At 38.1% G+C, this 23,225-nt stretch overlaps 1 protein-coding gene across 2 annotated transcripts; it reads left to right on the plus strand.

The window, feature by feature from the left end:
- Window positions 1–520: 520 nt before the first annotated feature.
- On the plus strand, window positions 521–22,708 carry ppp1r2 (protein phosphatase 1, regulatory (inhibitor) subunit 2). 2 transcript variants are annotated; one of them, XR_003596956.1, is made up of 7 exons: window positions 521–909; window positions 9,953–10,060; window positions 11,117–11,203; window positions 14,460–14,554; window positions 17,369–17,560; window positions 18,371–18,477; window positions 20,256–22,708. XR_003596956.1 is itself a non-coding variant. In XM_028028840.1 (6 exons), the coding sequence occupies exons 1-6, from the start codon at window positions 779–781 to the stop codon at window positions 20,273–20,275; spliced, it is 633 nt and encodes a 210-aa protein (XP_027884641.1). In that variant the 5' UTR covers window positions 523–778; the 3' UTR covers window positions 20,276–22,708. The 2 variants fall into 2 exon arrangements, 1 of the variants encoding a protein (XP_027884641.1); XM_028028840.1 differs by lacking the exon at window positions 18,371–18,477 and having other exon boundaries at window positions 523–909.
- The last annotated feature ends 517 nt before the right edge of the window (window positions 22,709–23,225 follow it).

Consider the following 23,225-nt stretch of genomic DNA (forward strand, 5'->3'; position numbering starts at 1 on the left):
GAACAAGTGGTGTTATTACTTGCCACAATGCAAAACAACTATTCAGGGGCGCCGCCAGGAGTCTTGGGCCCCATGACAAAAAATGAAATTGGGCCCCCCCCTGGGCAGCTGCTGGTATAATTTCTTGAGTCTGACCCATAAAAAGCGTCACAATTTTAAAGGCTTGCAACTGCATTACTTTCTTTGGTTTAATACTGATACCAGCACAATATTTACTGCTCGTGAATTTTACATGAAACAGTCTCCATACAGTTTGCAAGTAGATTGCTTAAATTTTTTCTATTAGTTTGCTATGTTGTTACATTTTATTCAAACTGCAGTACATAACTTTAATAAAAAATATGTTATTACTGTTTGTTATTTCTAAAATATATCTATCCTGCATTAGAATACATGTGTTTGTTGCAGGTACTTTTATAAACACAAAAAATAGTTACGTTTTTATATGAAATTCCATATGAAGCCAGCAGAGGGCGTCATGGTCCGCAGTTCGGAAACCTCGCGATATTTTGAGCCGAACCACCCGCTAGTAGGGATCTTGTCCAGTAGACAGGCGATCAGGAGAGTAGGCATGCTGAAACAGTGCATGCAGGAACCTGTCTGTTATTATCCTGCGTTTATTAAACAGCGTTGAATTATGAACGACTGCGGCTTTAAATAATAACCCGCATAAAGGAAATTATTGGTAAGCATCACTGAATCCAGGGACAGAGAGAGAGAAAGGCACATAACAGAAAGCAACCGGCGGGTCTGGCTCTCTGTGTCAGTGTGTGTGGGAATGGCAGCTCCCCGACCGATTAAAGGCATCCTGAAAAACAAGAACAGCGGCAGAAACCTGAAATCCTTGTCCGACGAGGCGCCGGCGGAGGTGACCGAGCATGGTCCGGGACTCTCGGAGGATGACCACCAGTAAGTTTTCCTCTCAGCTGCGCCCAGGGTGGTACCCTGGTAGCTAAACACTTGTTAGCCGCGCTCTGACATTTGTTTGGCGGTTAACCAGCAACCTCCAGTCCGAGTCTAAAAGCTTCCTGGGTCTTTTTTTTTTAGAGTATCAAATGACATCTTTTTCCCCTGATATAAATTTTACCTTTCGTGTAATTGTGATATTTGACTGACTTTAGTAAGGCTCATTTCTGGTTAGCTTAGTCGTTAGCTAAAAATAAGTTAGTCACGTCACTTGATGTGATTGTAACCGTTAATTAATGATTGGTGACATTTCTATAACAGCAAGTCTCATGAGTCTGACAAGGTTATTTATAGTATCTTGTGAATGTATTCTTATCTCTTCATTTTTTTCACTTGTTAATTTTTTTTCACTTTGTCATATTACAGCCACATATGTTAGTTTGTTTTATGACACAAAAGAAAGTAGTGAATAATTGTGAAGTGGAAAGGGAAGTCATGTTTCCATAAATTGATACTCCAATAAAGCTCAAGTGATTTCAGAGGTCGGTGGTTAGGTTAAAACACAGTCAGAGGTGGGTAGAGTAACCAAAAATACTCAAGAGTAGCTCTACTTCAACATATTTTTACTCAAGTAAAAGTAAAAAGTAGCCTCCAAGAAATGACTAAAGTAAGAGTAAAAAAAGTATTTGGTAAAAAGTCTACTCAAATACTTAGTAAACAATCAAATTATTAGTAACCGATTTAATATTTAAAAATTGCATAATCAGACGGACCAAATTATAAAGTTAAGTGTAAATGTTGGTATTTTAAGGACAAACATAACAATGATTCGTATCAGGCAAAATAACATTTTTCCAAATCAGTTCCTTTCAATAAAAACTTCTGAAACTTTAACAAAAGTTGCAGGTGTACGTCTTTATCTGGTGAATTTTTGGTTAAAACATACTTGTTCTTCATTCAGTGAAGTTACTCACAATAGGTAGAGAATCCAGAAATTTTACTCAAGTAAGAGTAGTGATATGTCATAATAAAATTACTGAAGGAAAATTAAAACGTACAGCATAATAAAAATACTCTTATATGTACATTTTGTCAAAAAAAAAAAGTCACTCAAGTACGGCAAAGGTAATTGAGTTAATATAACTAGTTACTATTTGATTCTGAAAACAGTGACTGCCTGCCAAAACCTGCAGACTGGGCCAGTGGGAACATTTAATAACATAAACAGAGAATCAGTTGTGCGCTCAAAATAATTGGCCTTTATGGAGGAGTGGCAACAAGAAAGCCATTGTGAAGTAAGATGATCTGGTCAGATGAAACAAAATGTAACTTTTTCATCTAAATTCAAAGCAGTAAGTGTGATGGAAAACAACATCTCCATTATGATGAATCATGGTGATGGCAGCATAATGCTTTGGAATGATTTTGCTTAGCAGGAATAGGAAATATATATGAGATAAAGATGTAGCAATCCTGGAAGAAAACCCACTTGGCAGCAGCAAAACCTGAAACTGCAGAGGAGATTTTACCTTTCAGGACAGGACAGCGACCCAAAACATCCAGTCAGAGATGTAATAATTTATATCCATGTACTTTTCATGTGTTGGAATGGCCCAGTCAAAGTATTGTGCTAAACCCAACCGTAAATGTGTGGCAAGACTTAAAACCGGTTGACAGGTGCTCTGTATCCAGTCTGAATGATCCAAAATTGAAGAAAGCTGTGATTGCAATGAGAGGTTGTTCTCCAAAGTATTGATCCAATACACAATTCTGCCCTATTTTGTGATTCTCTATAACCTCAAATTAAAAAAAATGTGTAGAATTTTGTCGTAAAGTAGACGTACTGTGGAAAATTCTTTTAAGGGATATAAAAATTTATTTGTATTGTGTTGATTCACTCAATACAACAAAAAGCTGCAGTAACACTGATCCGATGTATGAATATTGTGTGAGCATTTCATATAAGTATATGCAGCTCATTACACAAAACGTAAAGTTGATCTTTATTTCATGCAACCAAGACATAGAATTATTGCGATGAGGCAAATCTGAATGGTTAAAATTTCCTTTAACTTTTGCACTTAAGTAATAGACTTGCTCTAGCTCATAAAAGATGAGTTTATTTGTTGTATCATGGTATTTGTTGTAGCCGCTGGAAAAAGTCACTGTGCTCTTTAGTCCAGTTCCGATCTCTATTATGTTGTCCGGGATCTCTTATTTTTAAATACTTATTTCCACATTGATTACCAGAATGATCGCTCATATACGCCGCCATAGCAGTGCAAGTTGGTTGGTAAATGTAATTCAGGATTGATCTAAGTCGCAAAATAATCAGAGTATGGAGTATAAGTCTGTCAGGTTGGGAAATCTTGTCTATAGTTTCATTCAGATCATTAAAAGCAGGTCTGGTTTTGCCAAGTCAGCTGTTCTGTTGCCCAGTGGGCACATTGCCGCTTGGTTCAGCTAATAAGTGTCGGAGCGGCGGCTTCTCTTGCTTTGCAGACGCTTATGCATCAGTATCTCTGCCAGAGACACTTTAACTTTTGCGGTGAGGTGCACTGCCATAAATCACTGAACTCGCAAAGACCTTTCTGTTCTTATCTTCTCCATCGCAGCCATCGCAAAGTTCTCTATTTCATGTTTTTTTGTATAAAAAAATGTATTTATTTATTACCAAAATAGTTAAAAATAACAAAGAAATGACTTGCACACGGAATTTTAACAGCATTTACGTACAAAAGATGATGTGGATATTTTTAGTTTTTGCTGTGGCTTGGGGAGTTACACTAAACATTTCTGAGCACAAAGAAACAACAGTTATAGGTCCTCTACAGGTTTGAAGGTTATTCTTATCTCTTCTTGTTACTCCATAGTTTGCATTTTTGAAACTCTGTTCTCTTGAGCAGAGTTGCACAAAGCAAAGCCCTTCCTCCAGGTTGCCTTCAGAATAGGATCTGCAACATGCGATGACATCCAAATTGGTGCAATCATGTTTTAATCTAGGGGCTTACAATATGTTAAAGTGTTTGGGTCTAAAAATAAATTCACTCGTATGAGAGCTTTTAAGGCCTAATACAAGCTGTTTAGCACAAGAGCTTCTGCATAGAGATGAACGAACACCACCCACCTGCCAAATGCTGCTAAATGTTTGATGCTAGTTGGATTTTCAAATGTTTGTGTAGATTTTAATCTCTTTAAAATAAAATAACATGCGACTTTTAAATGGTTTGCACTATAGACGATGTTTTACTACAGTGAACAGTTATGTAAGGATATCCGCGGTATTCTCTTTTTATTTCACTGTCTGATAATTAGGAGAAGTAATCTGAGTTGCTGCATGAGAAATTAGGCCATAGAATGGTAACGGTTAGGATCCCCCCCCTTAGCAGTGAACCCAGTGTTTTCAGTGTTGCTACAAAAATAGTCTCTTTTTGAACAGCAAGGAAGTGGAGGAAAAGGAGATTTTCAATGGATTCTGTGTGCAGCCAAGTGCCAAATCCTCTAAAGGGAATGAGGGCTGACCGTCATGCTGCTGCTGTCAGCTTTAAGTTTAAAACATAAAAAATAAAAAGACTGTTTATGCAGGGGATGGATTGTCTGTTGGGTAACACAATATTTCCCTAGATTTATTTGTGCCATTGTTATATTAACAGGGAACTTATTATGCTCTTTCATGCTTTTTTCATGATTTATCTTCATTATTGTTATTGATTGAACTTCAATAAAGCTCTTTTAAATTATTAAAAATAAGAAATACATATAAATCCTGGGCCTAGCTAGACAGAATGGCTGAAAAATGTATCACGTTACAAGTATTTCATATGTTTTGATACAGATAATTATTGATTATTGATTTAAATATTTGAAATATTAATGGTGTGACATTTCCTGTTTTATCCAGTTTTCATTCCACCTCGATTTTTATTTTTAAGCAGTTATGAGGCACCATGGCGATACCTGAAAGTGGTACTGCGTACGTTACTCAACAGGTTGTTGCTAGCTAGTAACTTGTAACTTGCTAGGTAACCACAAGTTACCTAGCTGGTTGTTACTAGGTAACCTAAGAGTGGATGAGTTAGTTGATCCCACTGACCTTGCTTAGTTGGCCGTGAAAGGTTGAGCAGCTACAGCCTTTCCTCGGCCTACATCCCCCAGAATACTGTGCAGTTCTGGATTGAAGTACAGTGAATACTTTCTATATTGAATCTTTAATATTCTAGCAAATGTATTATCTATTGGTATTGATCATGTGTCTATCGTGACATACATTGTTATTGATTTATTGTCCACCCCTAGTTTCTCATGAGTCTAAGGGACTAAACTTGAAAACCTTTCATGCTTTTGTTGAAGAGCTGCATCAATCAGACACTTCTTAAATTTTATCTGCTAATTCTGACAGAATCAGATCTGTTGTTATTTTGTTTTCTGAAGAGCAAGAGAGGGAAAACATGTGCTATATATTCTTGCTATCAAGAAAAATAACAATAACTAAAAATGAAGTTTTTCAGTTAGCTTGCAAATCACAGATCTGAGTCATTCATGGTAAAAGTAGCCAATAACAATTTTTCTGTCTGATGTCTTTATGTAGTTGATAGCAATGCAAATTAAAATATAATACTTAGTTTGTGCAATCACAACTTGTTTTATACAGACTATATTCAAAAGGCTTCGCTTTGTGTCTGCTGTTTCTTTAAGGCGCAGCATTCACTAACAGCCGTACAAACTGCTTCCCCTTTCGTCTGCATTAATTGTTCAGAACTGATCACATCGCCCTCCTAAATCCTTCTGCGGTACCTGGAGGATGTCCTATTCTGCCTCTACAAACATGTACCATCCAGAGGGGATTTATTTGACCACCTGTCTGTTTATGTCGTAAATTTCCTGTCAGGATCTGGTGACCTAAAATCTACTGCTGCGGTCTGCAGATGCACGAAGCTGCTTAATGAATGCTTCTGTAGGGCCTGAATTGCAGTTTTTAAAATTTGGATGTCTCGACCTGAACACTGCTAGCAGCTACATAAAAAACAGTTTGTTAGGTTGCTAAAACAAACAGGCCACATAAGTTTTAAATAAAATATATTTAAAGAATGGTTCTTATGCCAAAATGAAACCTTCAAAATTACAGATGAAATGTTTTCTCCATTATTGATTTTAGAGCTGCAACTAATGGTTATATTAGTAATTGATTATTCATTCCCTTACAATGATGAATAATCAATTTAAAAAACTGACACCATCTAAAGATTTCTCATTTAACCACCTAAGCTTGTTTTATGCAATATTAGAAATACATTTAAAAATACAAACAAAGAAATCAATTCCTTTTTTGCTTAAGAAAATACAAATTTTATTGCCAAAAATGCAATAACTTAGCATTCCTTTAGTGTATGCTTGATCATGTGTAGTAAAGACCGTATCTTCACCTAAAAATACTTTTAACATCAACATGTGAAAAACTCATCCCTTTCTAACATCAATACAAAGTAGGTCTGATTTTTGTTCTTAATGCAAAATGTATAGATTGAGTGTGTTGTTCTTTCAACAAATGGCTATTGAGTTTGTATACTCCAGTTAGCGGTCAATCAATTTCTAAATTAGTTGGTTGTTTCAATAATTGATTCATCATGATGAATCGTATTAGTTCTAGTTGATTCGTATTACATTAGTCTGCAGAAGCATATGGGACACCTAAATAGTCCAAATTATTACACACCCCGCATAACAAGAATGCTCACCACTGTTGATTCATCCATTCATTTTCCACACTTCTTTATCTAAGTCAGAGTTTTGGGGATGGTTGGACTCTATCCCAGCTTTAAACATGAAACCCTGGACTGACAGAGATCCCTGTCCACCAAGGGACCAACGCAGAGACACTGGGAGGTTCACTGACAGGAAGCTTGATTACAATAACAAAACCAAGTCATGTGCAGGGAGGATAAGCCATTTCAGAATGGAAAAGCCTGCTTGGTCAAACTAATTAACCTTGTATCTCTGTGGTGAGAATACAATCACACCACTGTGACACCCTGATATGTGTCACTGTTGATATGATAAGTATCCATGTGGTATTTGTATTGAATGTTGGCAGCAGAGTTGTAGTTGTTGGTCATCGATCCAAAAGCTCTTGGACAGTAAAAGATTCTCTGCAATCCATAGAAGTATTTGATTGACATTTTTCCACCAGATCTGTTGTTGCTAAAAGAAATCAGAGTTATTAGAAAATGTCACATTGAACCAAAATAAGCACCAAATATTAAAACAAATGCAGTTATTAATAGTTATTCTGATTGTTTTGAATTTGGGATAGGGTTCAGATGTACAAAGGTCAGAGATCTGCAGTCTGTTGCTATGAAGCTGCATTGTTGCTCTTAATATTTTCTGGCCAAAATAATAATGAACTTAGCAATATTTTCAAATACAAAGTTATACAAACTACTTTTTGAAACGACTATAAACATAGAATTCCAGAAAAAAGAAACATTTATTCTGTTTTTGTAAGACTTAAAATTTTCTTATTCGACAATCTTAAAATGTATACAATTAATGTTAAATACTTATCCTGTCCTCTAGTTTTTCACTTTCTAACTTGAGGGGTTTCTAGGGCGTTTGTGAATGAGTCTTCGATCTAATACTTACATTTTCTTGCAGTTTTAAACTACATGAGTTGTTATACGTTTGTAAAATCAGTGTTAAGGTTATTCTTGACACCTCTGTGTGTCGGGGCAAAGTGGGGCTTGTGTTCTGTGAATTACTTGTCACCTGTTTTGTTAGCTGCTCTTATTTAGTTAATAGTGACTTGTAGGCCTCACACTTAGTGATGCATATTTTATGGCTGCTTCCATGAAAATGAATCTCTCCTCTCTGAGTGATGGGCCGTTTGAGTGACTCTCAGTGAATCTGACTTTCCATAATCTGACCAAGAAAAGCACAGCTTACATCTTACTTTGCAAAGGTTATTCAAGGTGGGCAACCCAGTTTCTGTTTTGATGAATAGCAAAGGAAATTGATACAAAGATAAAAAAAAAAATTATGTGATTACTCGGATATGGAAGATAATTTTGATAACTGTTGAAATATAGCCATTTTTTGTTTTTACAAATAGTTTTTCATTGACCAGCACAAAACTTTGTCTCTGTAGTCATCTACAATTAAATATAATACAATATTAAAACACATTGTATCATGAAATAGAGCTGCCAATATGTCAGAGAATTTAGCTTCCTTTAAATATTTAAAGCAGACCAAGACACATTTCATATTTAATGAAATCTGTGCCAATTAACCAGAGTCTTGCAGTGAGACGGGAGGCTTGAATGTGAAATTGATGAGCTTTTCCCTCTGGCTCTTGCTGGCACCAATTTCCTCTTGGTTGGGTGCAGTATTTGGAGGCAGCAGATTTTCTACATCATGATGAGCGCCTTTCTCCCGCGCAAAGCAAGCGTCGAGTGCGGTGTTTTTGTGCGGGGCACCAGGCTCGACCTTTCCTCGCCGTACGTTGGCGATGCTACCTGATAGTGCAGCTCGGCTCTCAGAGATGACTCACTCTGTTTAATGAGTTTCCCTGAAGCGTTATGTCGCCAGCTGTTGACCACCCTGGAGAGGTAGACCTTATCACGTAAGAGAGTGCCCTCTATATTTAGAGTCTACGAGTGTTTAGTGAGCAAAGTTGTTTTTTTGGGGGTTTTTTTATGTTACAACTGCCGGTGCTCCATCATTGTGTTTTAGTTATGATGAATATCTCCGAATCATTTAAAGGAGCTGACGCAGTTTAGCTAGAGTAGAGATTTCTGGTTCATGTTGTGTAACCAGAAAGCACTTTTTTCACATTTCACATCAAAAATGTTGATAGTTTTTAGTGGGATTTCATGTGATTGACCAATACAAAGTAGCATGGCACGGTGATGTGGAAGGAAAATTAATTTCTGTTTTCAAGATACAAAAAGGAAAATCTGGAAAGTGTGGCATGCATTTTGCACTTCCTTTTCCAAATGCAGCTAAACACTAATAATGCTATGGTATCAAACCAACAATGTCAGTCAGATGAGTTTACTTTTGAATTTGGAACAACTGGTGAATAAGTAACAAGTTGTTGCAAAATGTTCAGAATAACAGCCTTCTTTTCCTTTGAGTAACCTAATTAAGTATTGTTTATCTAACCAGATGTTGAGTGGCTTTCTATGTCTGCTAAGGCTGAATGTAATGACTCATTATATTCACATTCAAAATGTTTGGTACAAGCTGTCAGAATTTGTTTTCTGAAAATATGAGATATTTTTGATGAGGAAATCTGTGGAGTCAGTTGATGAAAAATTTATTTTCTGAGCTTGAAGTTCTTCCTTGATCAGCTGTCTGACAGTATTTCAGCTTTATGTAATCTGAATGGATCAGTTCTGACTATAAGTGGAGGCTCATTCAAGACTTACAGGCAGCAGGCGGCGAATTTAGCATCCTTCTCTCCCCCTCTGCTTTCCTGTTTCCTGTGATGCTTTCAACCTTTTCCATGGACCTATTCAAGGAGTGTGTGCTGTAGCTTAGCTTGAATAAGAGGGAAGAGATGTTTTCTGAAGCCTTAAAAACAATGTATAATTACTTGCTTAGGAAATTAAACTGAAGTGTACAAAAACGTAAAATGTCCAACTAAAAATATCAAGGTTAAAAAGAACAAAAATACTCTTTGATATGAAGAAAAATATTAGAAAGAGACAATTTAACTGGATTGTTATGTTATTTAGAGTTTCACAGTTGATAACAAAAAAAAAGAACAAAACAAAACAATAAGTATCTCACCGCATAATCATTCAGTTATTTTTGTACCAGAGATGTATCTGGGCTTTTGTCTGTGTGTTCCTAAATTTATGCAGTTTTATTCAAAACTGGGCCACGTTCTGCTCTAGATTATAACTGGACTCTGTCGCCCCTGAGGTTTCTGTGCGGTGGATTGACGGTCGGTGTGTAGCCGTCCTCACACAGTGGGTGTCTGTCAGTGTTGGGCCTTCTTTTCTTAACACCGTTTCCTTTTTTTCTTTCTTTGATCTCTTTACAGAAAGAAATCTGCCAAATGGGATGAGATGAACATCCTAGCGACATATCATCCTCCAGACAAGGACTATGGCCTGATGAAGATAGATGAACCCAGCACACCTTATAACAGGTTAAAAGCCTCATATTTACATACTCATAATATCCAATCTATTGATTGAATATTTTTAAAACAGCAGTCACTGTATTTTTGTTCAACTCTCCACTAATTTAATATTCAGGGCATGCTTTATTTTTTTGATTATAAAATACATATGTTAATTTAGAGACTTAGAAGTAAATGCTCTAAATTGCAATGTATCTGGGATGTATTTACAGTACAGTGGAACTTGGTTCTGAAAATTATGAACATAATACGTCTTTCAAAGTCAAAGAAACTTTAGCTCCATTCTTGTCCCTACTGAACGTTATTTGATGTTCCCACAACTTCACTGGAGTCCACTTGTGGTTAAATCAGTTGATTGGAGATTATTTGCAAAGGGAAACCCCTGTCAGCCACTTCAAACTGCATGAAAATGTGTAGTATGTGCAGAGTTTTAAAGTTCTTCACCTTAAGGAAGAAAATACTTGAATTTGTTCTGGAAATGATAGCATAACAAGATGCAGAAAAAATGAAGAGGAAGTGGAAGCTTTCTAGATGCTCTGTGCTTGCAGAGAGAACTGCACAGCTAAAAGCAATGGATTAAACTGAGATTGTTGTAATATTGTAAAGTCAGCTTCCTAAACCTGACAACTCTGTACAACTGTACATGTTAGATGCAGAATTTAACAAAATAAGATTATTGTAATAAATTAAGTTTAATTGTAATTGGACTGAATTGCTTTTTAAAATAAGACTCAAATTAAGATAAGATAAGATTTATTTGTCATTGTCATCAACAGATTACAACGAAATTGTGGTTGCACTGTAAAAATCCAATTTAGTAAAATTAGATTATAATAAACTGAAGAGGGTTATAACTTAATTTAACTGGTATTTGGTTTTTAAATTGAATCGATTTACTTATTTTGCTCTAGAATATTTTTTTCTGGAAAATTAGATCTATAAATAACCTGAGATCAAATAATAATAATAATAAAAATCTTTTTAGCTTGTTTCTATCCTTCCTCCATTCTTCCTGTTGATGTTTCTGGTTGTTTTTCTCCCCTGCTGCCCTTCTGTTTTCAGGATGGTTGGGGACGACGATGATGAGGGGACACTCAGTGACTCAGAAGGCCACGGCTGTGGGCTCGCGCCTGATGACCTGGCCTCAAAGTAAGGATGGAAACATGAATGCATGGAGACAGAATAAAATCAGAGGGAACACAAACAAAAACAACAAAGAAGGATCCATGATGCTGTGGGCCTGTTTCAAAAATATTTACAGCTTTAACAGCAATCAATGTGAGACCAGGGATTTTGTCATTTTATTTTATTTTTTTATTTTAGTGTAAATTAAACAAATGACATTAGGTAGTAACGCTCAAAACACATTGATGTTAAAGTTTGATCATTCTGAAATAAATAAACAATGGAATAACAATGAAAAATTCTTATAAAACTGTCTAAATAAACAGTCATTGGCCACACAAAGATAATTGCACTGTGGGAAAATGTTTCTGCTATTAAAGGACATGACAAAGACAAAACATATTGCTCAGAGACATAAAAAGCTAAATTCTCCTTGGCCCAGTCTCTAGATATTGAACAGAACAGGCAGATTGGGCCTAAAAACTTATCATCTTGTTGTAGCAAAACCTTGACAAGGAAAACTTAAACATTTAAGAACAAAACTGCCTGTTGAGCGTTTTTAGCTTGCTGACAGCTGATTTGGTTTTGCTGTGTGTGCTAGTGTTAGGTGTCAGTGTTATTCTCCTTTATACAATAGAAACAAATCCCACAGCTTATTGTGAGTAATTGATGTCTCTGCCCAAGTCATGGACAATCCTCTACTTTAATTAAACGAGATCTAAGAACAAGGGGTTTAAGAAAGCTGTAATACTGCCGGGTATCAAAACATACAGGACATTTATTAAAGTTTTGAGTTAGAAATGAGGGTTTTTCTCCTTTAACAAACTTGGGGGCAACTTCATGTTACACTACAGTTAAACAAACAACTGTCTCACTGGCAGATGCTGCAAAGCAAGCAGACATGTAGCTTCACAAATAATGCAGACAGTTATTCAGCTGTGAAGCCCCAGTGGTACAGAGTAACTTAGAGTCAGCAGCAACATGCCGAGCAGCCGCAGTGACAACCCAGGGAACAAAGACTGGCAATGAACCAAAGAGGAAAATCAGCAGCAACAGCAGGCAAGATGGGCCAGACTTGGTGTCAGACTGATCACGCCTGGATACTGGAGCATTTGTACAATGAAAAAAATAGGAACATTTAGGTTTTATGACCACATGTTTGAATTAGTTCACTGTTTTATTGTCTTTTAACCCTCCTGCAGTTTTAAGAGACGGGGTTGATTGGACACCACAAACTTTGTACCTTGTGCGCAGTCCAGCAGGGTCACACTGACCCTGCGTGCACTTTTACTAGGTTTTTATTTTGTGGTTTCGGGAGCTGAAGGTCTGATGGGACAATCCCTCACTGCACATGGATTGTGTTATGTGATCAACTGTTTGTTTATGTTGATAACATGGGGAAGACTCTACCCAGAAAGAGACTCTCCCATTAGATAGTGAAGGCTAAGTCTCTAGCTTATAGCAGCGGGAATCTCCCAATGCACCGGGGTGTGAGGGTTCTCTCCATCAGGGGTGTAGCAACCTCCTGGGCTCTGTTTAGATGGATCCCCATGAGGGATATGTGCTGCAGGCAACTGGTCTTCGCCACACACATTTGTACAGTTTTATTGTTCGAATGCGACAGCTCCTTGTTTGGCTCACTCTGTTCTTTCTGCTGAGTCTAAATGGATTTGTCCTGCTGACAGATTCTTCCTCTAGAGTTTTGCAGCTCCTCCAGAGTTAGCAAGGTCCTCTGTGTTTCCTTTAATTGAGCTATGAGTTTAAATGGGCCGTCATGTTTTGGTAGTTTTGCCACTTTAGAGAAGAGTATTACATAAATTAACTCTATTAAGTGACTTCGGGAGCCAGTTGTTTGCACTGGGCTTTATTTGAGATTGTCAGAGCAAATACATGCCACACCTTTGACATTTTTATAAATGCAAAACCATATATTTTCTTTCCTCTGGTCTATCACAAATAATCCAGAAAAAACACATTCCAGATTGTGGCTGTAAGATGACTGTAAGATGTGAAAACATCTTGCACATCTTAAGATTTTTAAGATGTGTAATTACTGTTTAACGTATGAAACAGTAAAATGTTTCAGTGTGTGAAACGTGAAAATATTTAGTTTTGGCACTCAATGAAATTCCATACGAGTGCAGATCAGCCAATAAGCAGGGTGTTTCCCAACATTCCTGCTTTCCAGGGATGTGATGTCGAGCTTGCAAGGAGGCTGTACGCTCGACGAAAACAGTCCTGAACACGCTTTCCTGCTGGAAACACGTCAATGCTGCAAGGCATTTGTGTTAAAACAGTCCATATGTTCTAATTTAAATTGTTTTTTCCCTTTTTGCTGCCACGATCAAAAAGCTCTTTTTTACAACCTAATAAAGAACAGATGTTTTACCACTTCAACAACTGTGATGCGCTACATAGAGCAAATGTGAATAAATGGATGGATTACATCTTCTTTCTGTGTCATTTTAGGTCCTAATGGTCCATTTGGGTTAAGAAATATTTATCTGCCACTCTAAGCTGTCAGCAGAATGTTAATGGGAGCCTGAGGAGTGTTTTTCGCTCTGGGCCATCATCCTTACATAAGTGCATTAAAGCTGGGATTGGATGAGGCAGTTTGGATGCTGCAGAGAGCTCAGTGATTAGCTTCAGGCTTGCAAGTCAATTAGCTGCCGTTGTTTACTTTTGTAATGAATGCCCTGTTTTGTTTTACACTAAACCCATCAGACAGTACCCACAGCTGCTGCTCTTTTCCTTTCATCATCCTCCCATCATTCATGTTTTTACATCACAGATTCTCTCTCCTCCTTTTCGGTCTGTATTAGCTGTTCTATCCCATCCAATTTGACCCATCAAACACAATTATTGGAGCACTTTGAAGCTGTAGTGAAATGTAAACTCTTGACCTGGAGTGACTCGTGCCAGCTGATTGGAGAGCAGTAGCACAGTGCAGGGGTGTTTCCCTCAGGCGCTTCCACATATTCACCATAAGCCATTATTCATTTTGTCTAACCCTGTTGAAACATTTAGTGGGGCTGAGAGGTGAGAATAGTAAATTGTGTTATTTTTTTATCTCTTGAGTCATTAACGCTGTTCACTCTGCCTTTTGTTCCATCATTTAATGCACATTTTTTCCTGCTAACGTCTTCCTCTTACATCTATTTCTATAGTGAGATGCAGTAAGAGCTTGGATCTCTTTGCATTGTTGTTGAAGGCTGGTGTGTTCAGTTATTATCGACGTGCTTCTCGGAGATATTTAAGACGTCTTTACTTTGTTCGTCAGGTTGGAGGAAGCTGAGGGGGCGGAGCCACGCTTCATGAAAGAAGCGGAAGAGAGCAGCGAGGAGGAGGAAGAGGAGCTGACTCCACAAGTGCAAGGTGATGCTTTTTTTTTTTTTTTATTTTCCGTTTTTCAGTCAGTACCGTCATAATGGTGAGATAGTAAACAGTGCCTTACAGAACTATTTCTACCTCATGAATGTTTTCACATTTTGTCACAATACAACCACATAATTATACTAAGAATAGATTACATTCACAACATTCACTTGGCAGCACTGATGCCATGCAGAAAGAAGGTCCTGGGTTTAAATCCTAGCCTGGTGTCTGTGTTTAAGAGGTTTGCATCTTCTCCCTGTGTATGTGTGTTATTTTTGGTCATATTTTTGGTACTCCAAAAATATGACTTTTGGGTTAATCGGTTTCTCTAAATTTCCCTTAGAGGTGTGTGTGCGTGCGTGTATACTGTATGTGAATGGTTGTCCTGTATGTCCCTGTGTGACCCTGTGATTGGCATCCTGTCCAGGTTGTACCTGCCAAAGATAAGCACCAGCCTATAAAGCAGATCTGAAGAAAGCTCTGACTGAAAACACTCTTAGAGTTTCCTGAAGAGGAATGTCTGGGGTTTTTAGTTTCATCTTTATTTTATAAAGCATCGTTCCTTGTACAATCATCTCTAGTGTCTCCAGAGCAGAACAGAGCTCGCCTTTTCATCAGCATGCTGAGCTTTTTTAAGTCACTGACTCTGAATCTGCCAACCCAACATCTAAAGACTTCTCTATAATTTTTTTTTGCAAATGATCTTAATTTCGGCTAGACTGGATGGAAAGCATTTGTAAAGATGAATGATTTTCTCCTCTTGTCCTGAATTTAGGTCAGGACTTTGGCTGTTTGCTTAAGGTTGTTGCCCTGTTCCACAGCATGATGCCACCTCCACCATGTTTCACCATGGGGTCTGGGTGTTCAAAGTGTAGTGTCGATTTTCTTTCAGGAATAGCATTTTGCACACTTAACTTCTGTTTTGGTGTGATTTCACCAGAGCACCTTCTTCTACATGCTTGTTGTGTCCACTATATGACCTGTGGTGAACTGGAAATGGGATGGTCGCATGTCGGACAGGAAATGCTCAAAGTTTCGGATAATGTTTTAAGACCTAATGCTCCTTTAAGCTTCTCTACTACATCCCTTCCCTGTCAGGTCAGCTCCTTGCTCTTCATGATACTGTTTGTTCACCAATATTTTGTAGCAAACCGCCAAGGCCTTCACAGAGCAGCTGGATTCAAACTGAGATTAAATGACACACAGGTGGACGTTTACAGGCAGTTTGTTGCACTGGATTCATTTATGGGTATCAGAGTTTAGGAATACTTTTCTACTATATTGCTGGTAGATTCTGGATCAGTATCAGTAGTTGCAGGTTTCATTTTCCATCTTATCAAGGGCACCCCACTGTTCACCTTTCTATTTATAGCCATGGTCTTAATATAAAGCGTCCTCTGTTGCTGTGAGGGTGACTCAGTGCTGCTCCACAGTGGAGTGTCGGCACAAAAGGTCTCCATCAAAAGTCATCAAGTGGTCTTTGTGATCCTTTTGACCTTTTATTCTGCTCTCCAGACAAAGACGCATGCATTATCCATCCACAGCGTGTCAGCAGGATTTTAACCAGTCCGTGACCTCTCCCGTCTTCGAGCTCTCAGGTTCATAATTTAACCGACTGTGGAGGCGGAGCAGAACACACACTGTACTACCACTGAAATAATCCACTCAGACCGATCGCTGGGGTTTCAGATTTATATCCGGAAGGTTGAAAAAAATAAATACATTCTGGGAAATCTGCAAATCAAGTCGAAATCACTCAGCATCACAGCTGCAGATTCAGTAAATGCTGATCCATGTGCCGATTAACGCCACCTGCTGGAAAAAGATGAAAGTGTAGACTGCTCACGGAAAGACTGGATGGTTTCCTCACCCAGTTTGACAACATTTATTTTTTCTGATATATTTAAATGCTTTTTATGAAAGACTTTCTTTTTATTGTATTTTTTTTAGATGTTTGTTATCAAAACACGCTAGCTGAGCAGCTTTCATCACCATCATCAGGTTCCACACACAACCAGGAAGACAGACTGCAACATGTGACCCAGCAGCAGAGGCCGGGTCAGGTGAACAATGTCAGCATGCTCTGTGGTACCGAGTGGAGGCTGATCTGTGTCGCTCTTCAAAGAGGAAATATGTGGCGACTAAAACTAATCTGAGGATTTTCTTGATCAATGTGGGGTTTAATGTTGATGGATGAAGGTTTTGCTGTGGTTAAGCGCATTAGAAATAAAACGTCACGGTGGCCTCTTTGACTGTTGAGTCTTGCTTTATTGCTTGTATTAAATGTACAAAGTTCAGAATCACATTAAGTTATTCAGACCAATTAAGAACAATTGCTTGTAGAGACGATTAAACCGCAAAAGCAGCTCAGTTTTCTGATCCGTCCGTCGTCTTTTCTCATTTATCCTTAAACAGTAGTAGAGGCGGGGCTGGTGCCGATTCCCAAAGGCTGAAAGGCGGGGTACGCCATGGACAGGTTGACAGTCCATCACAAGGAATCACAGAGACACACAGGACAGACAACTACACACACTCAGACCTGCATGCAAAATTCTGCGTTGTAGAAAACTACCGCTGTTCATCGCCCTGAACACATCATCCTCACATTGTCAGTGGTAGTGGCGGCATCATGGTGTGGGCATGCATTTTTCCCCAGCAGCGATAGGGGTGCTTGTGTAATCTGATTACAATATGGATGGAGCTTTATCCAAATGAATTACAGGTTTTTGAGTTTATACACAATTACACACAAGTCAGCACAGTCAGTGTTTTCTGTTGGTTTGAAGTAATTTTGTTTTTTGTTTCTCCTTTCAGCCAAAAAGAAGCATTTTCAGATGATGAGGAAGATGCACTATGATGAGGGCATGAACATAAGGCTGGCTCGCGAGCTCATTGCTAAAGAACTAGAAGAAGATGATGACGATGAAGAGATGAGGGATGACACAGAGGATCCAAGGGACAACGCAGAGGAGACGGAGGAGATCAGTGTAGACCCGCCACAGGAAGGTAAGGAGAAGGGAGACACTGTACCTTCGCACATCAGAGCTTGTAGAAAGGGAGCATCGGAGGGCACTACAGGAATGAGTAAACATGTTGGTTAAAATGATCAGACATAATGGTTTTGCTCATCATCATTAGTTTAAATTTCATTACGCTCCATTTCTGCTTCCCCATGGATTATATTCCCAGACACTAGAGCATCAGAGCGATAAATCATCGTCATGGTGACTAAAGCGTGTTGTGATCACTCAGTGTGTATAAAAATACACACAGCCTTTATGGCTGAGCAATTTGACTTAAAAACATCAGATTTTTTATACCAGATCCGATTTTAATTGATTAGTTAGTTTTTTTTTCTTTCTTTTTAAAAACAAAAATACAGATGATAGAAAATATTTTCAAACAGTGGCTTTTATATCAACGATCACTTCCATGACTTGTACAACAGAGGAATAGGGCCAGGTTACAAGAATTTTTGTTTAATTATCAGAATATAGCCATGATATTAGCAGAATAAAGATGGGTTTTTACCAAAAGAACTTCATGAAATTATGAGAAAAGTCTTTTTAATGAGATAAAAGCTTTGATTATATCTTGAATTTATCAAGATATAATGTGACCAGCTCAATATGTGTGGTTCTTTCTTCGAAATAGACTCGTCGTTTGCTCAATCGTTTCAAAGTCCTTCTACTGATAATAATTTGTTGCCAATACCAAAGTACAACTTCAGAGGATGCTCAACATTCCTTATTTAAATTATTTGTTATTTTCGTGTTGGAGTACTCATAACATTAATACTACATTCTCCTAACACAGGGGTGGCAAACCGCATGCTGCGGCTCTTTGACGGATCCTGTGTGGCTCTTTGATTCTGAAATTTCCCACACCCCTTGAAGGCAGAAGCAGCGTAACGTGCAGCGCAGGTTGTGAAATTAATTCTATTAAGATAGCGCTACAAGTCTGCAGTAGTTGTTGGTGTAGGACAGTCTTTCTCAAACTGTGGTCCCCGGTCCACTAGTGGTCCGCGGGCACTCCCTTGTGGTCCGCACGGTATTGCATGCCGTGAGGTTAGCTCAAAGTCCGACTCACACACTTAGTTTACCAAAGCTGAAGGTACCGGTGGGAAATTTCTCAGGGTGAATTGCAGAAGTTTTGTTTTTGAAAACTATTGCAATAAATAGCATGCCACCTGCATGCAGATCTAGGTCTGCGGATGTGCTGAGTCTGATATGACGCTGTTGAGGCGATGAGCAAAGCTGCACCCCTTGCTGACTAACTGCATCTTAACACCTAAAATAAAGTTTTTATGTAGGCTTGAAAGAAAATGTTTGTTTTTGCCTAAACAACTCCAATGTATTTTTCTTTTATTATGCTTCTTAATTGCAAATAGCCCTAAAATGTTATTAATACACACAACACTTGTCGTAAAGAACTTTTTTGATTTGTATGTGTTTTCTATCATTGGAAAGCTTAGAATCTACGCTTTCAGAATCTGTAAATAACTCAAAACATCCCGAGCAGCAGTAGTTCATGGTTTTATCATTGCCATTCGCGTTTACAAAACAGCACTACCTTTCACATTAGGATGAATAAAGACAATGGGTTAAGAGACTAATATTTTCATTTCAGGACATATAAAGATGTTGTTATTGCGGGGCCAATTTCATATTAGGTGGTCCGTGAGTGTTTGTAAAAAGGGTAAGTGGTCCTCGGCCTGAAAAAGTTTGAGAAACACTGGTCTAGGAGGAGAGAATTTAGGTCTAACCTGAATTGTTTATGAATATAATCTGTTTCCATGGTAACAGTTTTCCTCAGCAGGTCTCTATATTTCTAGCGGCTGCATTATTTCACGTCGGTACACTTTGCGCCGCACCCAAGCTCAGAGGATTGTGGCGCAGATGTGGGAGTGAAGCAGAACAAGCTGCTGCCGCTGCTGTGCAAATAAGGGAACATGATGTCAGAGTTTGTACAGCAGTTTCTGGTGCCACTAAAGGGAAAAGTAAACCGGTTCTGATCACATGAGCGCAGTCAATGCTGTTCGCATTGCGGTGACGTGAAGAGTGGAAGGGTCACTTCCACAGAGCTCAAAAGTTTTCTTTATGTCTTTGAATGAAATTTTACTATGTTGAAACAAGTCTTATCATTGTGAAAGAGTTGCTTCAAGTGGCTGTAACAGAGTACAAACCAAACCCAGAGATACTGGTAAAAACATAAACACTGTTAGGTGGCACAGTTAGCTTTAGGAACTAAGGACAAAACTGTTTCAGCAAGCAATGCGGTATAAAGCTAATCTTGAAATTGCTGTGTGGCTCTTTAATTTGGCTCTTAATGCTGAACTAGTTTGCCACCCTGTCTTAATATTACAATATTACTCTGGTGATATTAAGTCTAATTATCCTCATATTAATTAGACTTTGCTCTTAAAGTATTCTAACTTTATTCCCATGTGTAAAAAAAAATAATTATAATCCTATGTTGTAGAATACAAGGTGTAAAAAAAGAGCTTGTCAAACAAGATGGCGGCAGCTGACATGATGACATGATGGCATGTCATCATGTCAGGGCGTGATGACATCAGTCTGAACTATGGAAACCAAGGAGTGCAATGAGAGGGGGAAAAAAAGGTTTTACTAGAGAATATTTAAATGTTCGTGTATACCAAACATCTACCTTTGTTTATTCCTGTGTGTTTGTCCTCCAGCTGATTCCCTAGAGTCGTAGATGACTTCTCCCACCGTCAGCGCCGTGGCAGATCAAGATTCAGCGAGATCCGCCCATCGGATCTGTGACTGAAAGCAGAGACGTTAAGGCAAACACCGCTTCACCACCTGTCCAACATCTCCCAGCAGCCAATAAGATTACCGGTCCCCTCCTTGTCTCCACTATTCCCATAAAACTGTGCAATATAACCTCTATTTTTAATTTTAAAAATGGTTTTCAGCTCCAGGAATATATCCGAAATGCACACACGAAGGCTGTTGCTTGTCCCTCCTCCCTCTCCTGCTGCCAAGAATGCCCTCCTCTCACCTCTCCTGGACTGATGTCGTACTGAAGAATCTATGACTCAGACACTGAAAGGAGGATCAAAGTCTTTTTAAAAATAAGAATAAAAAATGACAAGAAAAACCTCACAACATTGAGCTTATTCTGGCTGAAACAGCTTGTTGGTTGTGGAAGAAGCCAGGGGGAAACCCCACGGCCTCTCTGAAGGGTTTTATGTCACATGATGGAGTTTCCAGTGGCTGCAACTCGGATCTTTTTCTTGTTTTCCTTTCTGATCAATCACACCGCTGCATTTTATTTCTACTGGCTGTATGTCTTTAGGAATAGTTAAATTGCTAAAATAACAAGGCTTCTCCACATACAATATTGAAATGACATGATTACTGGTTTGGGGAATATATTAATCCAAATTGTGTTATTAAAATAACAGGTATTTTTCAAGGAAGAACATTTGACTCATTCTTGATTGTCCCACTTGGATGCTCATTTTTAGTTTCTCATTTCCAGTTTACAAGCATTTCTAAATGTCACCAGACATCTTGAGGTACATTTTTCATTCAATGGAATCCTTTTTCATCCCTTCAAGATAATTTTGTTAAAGAATAAGACAGGACAAGCTGCTCGGTCGTCCGTGTTTTCCTTCCTCTGTGTAAAATCCACAGTATTTTTGATTGTAAAGTTGGCGAGAAGAGACTGTATGGAAGTGCTGCTGCTGAACTTTGGTATGTGCTACTGATAGACCTGGCGAATAGGTATTAGATGAACAGTCTGAGCTGTGCCAAGTTATTTGAAGGAAAGTCAGAACAATGTTGTTTAATGTTTTTTTTTTAACCTGGCTTAATCCATGGTTTTATTTTATTTTTTACAATGTTTGATCTGCTTGCATGACTCAGCTCAGGATCATCATAGGGCAGGAGGAAATGATTGTAATGCTACTGACTGAAGTCGGAGGACGTTGGAGACAAATTAAACCACTACAGCTCATTGGAGGTGTGTTGAGGACTTGAGTTCTCTTTCAAGGTTCAGCCATGTGTCACTGAATAGTCTTAAAAGGAAAAAGAAAGCCAGTCACTCCCGTGTTGACTGTAGGACTTTCCTGCATACGCTGGGAACTCAGTTAAGTATGGAGTAGAAAAAGCATGCAGGAATCATGAGCATGTCTTATGTTATCTCTTTATTTTCCCCTTTGCCCTTTAACGCCCCACTGTGACCGGACACGTCGAGCTTTATGTTGCGGAAATACTGCAGGTCACAGCTGTTGGTACGACTCCTGCCAAAGTCTCTGTGCATTTTTTTCCCCATGTTTAAAAGCAAACCAACAAGTATAGAGTTTGGCAAATGGAATGAGTATCTGAGCAAAGAAACAGAGATTTTTGACAATACGGCTGTTTTAATTTGTAAACTTGTGGAAAAAGTGTGACTCTAGAGAAGCAGAGATGATACTTTTTCTCATTTTAGACAAAACACAATGGACATGAATCATCCTGTAGGTGGTTGTGACCTGACAAATGTGCCTCTAATGACTTAATATACTTGTGTGTTTAGTGAACAAGCTCCGTGATACTTTTTGCCTCTTTTTTTCTGTTTTTGTTTTGCATTACACCTGCTCTGTTGTGTTTTCTAAGGTGGGTAGATGTTTATGCAGTCCTCTGATCTAGAGATGCACCGATCAGATGTTTTCTGGCAAGTTTCCAGGTTTTTTAAATTTTATTTATTTATTTTTTTTTAGATCTGACTTGCCAATTTCAATTATTTTCCCCAGGGATTATAAAACGTGTTCTGCAAGTTGTTTGACAAAGTTTGTGATAAATAAAGAAATTTCAAGACTATCCCCATTTACATTTGCTATACATCAAAGCAAATGTCTCAAACCTTTATCTGATTTTTAATAAATCAGCTGCTTCAAAGTACTTGATATTAGTTGATGCATTTATGGACCTAAAATGGTGGGACTTAGTTATGGTGCATTTAATAATTTGAAAATTAAAAAAAGAAAACAAAATGTATTAATTGGTTATTGGTGTTTCTCTACTTATGGCCATCATATGTCTCAAAAATGTTCTCTTATAATTTTCTGTCTGCATGTTCTTACTCATCAAGTTGTGTATATTGTTTTGTTTCTTTCCAGTCATTAAACAAACATTGTTAGAATCCTGTGTGATGTTCATTTGCTTTGGACGTAGCAATTTGAATGAGATAAATGCCAGTTTTGATTTGGTGATAACTTACAAATGAGCAATCAATCTATTCTGACACTGATAAAAACGTTTTGCTTTTATTATTTTATAAATGAATTTAATAGTCACTTTTTGTGAAGGTCTGGTCTATTTAAATAGAAGTGTAAACATACAGGAAACCTCATAATTTTGAGTGTGAAAAGTGATAAATCAATTGCAGAATTACTTTAGAAAGTTCTTTTGTTTTTTGCTTGGTTTTGTTGTTATCTAAATTGCCACCAGATGGCGCTGTTACACAATCTTTCGTTCCCATAGGCTTTCTCGTAAGTAATGGGATAAAAGCGTGAGACTGATCAAATCAAAGCGGGGAAACCTCTTATTTAACGCAGTGCGTCATTAAATTACAATAGAAATGTTCAAAGGTATTTTAGCTTTGCTTTCATTGTTTGGCAGTGCGCAGATGCACAATGAAGGGGAGAAGATTAAAATAT

Source organism: Xiphophorus couchianus, chromosome 9 (assembly GCF_001444195.1).
Source record: "Xiphophorus couchianus chromosome 9, X_couchianus-1.0, whole genome shotgun sequence".
NCBI classification, from domain to species: Eukaryota; Metazoa; Chordata; class Actinopteri; order Cyprinodontiformes; family Poeciliidae; genus Xiphophorus; species Xiphophorus couchianus.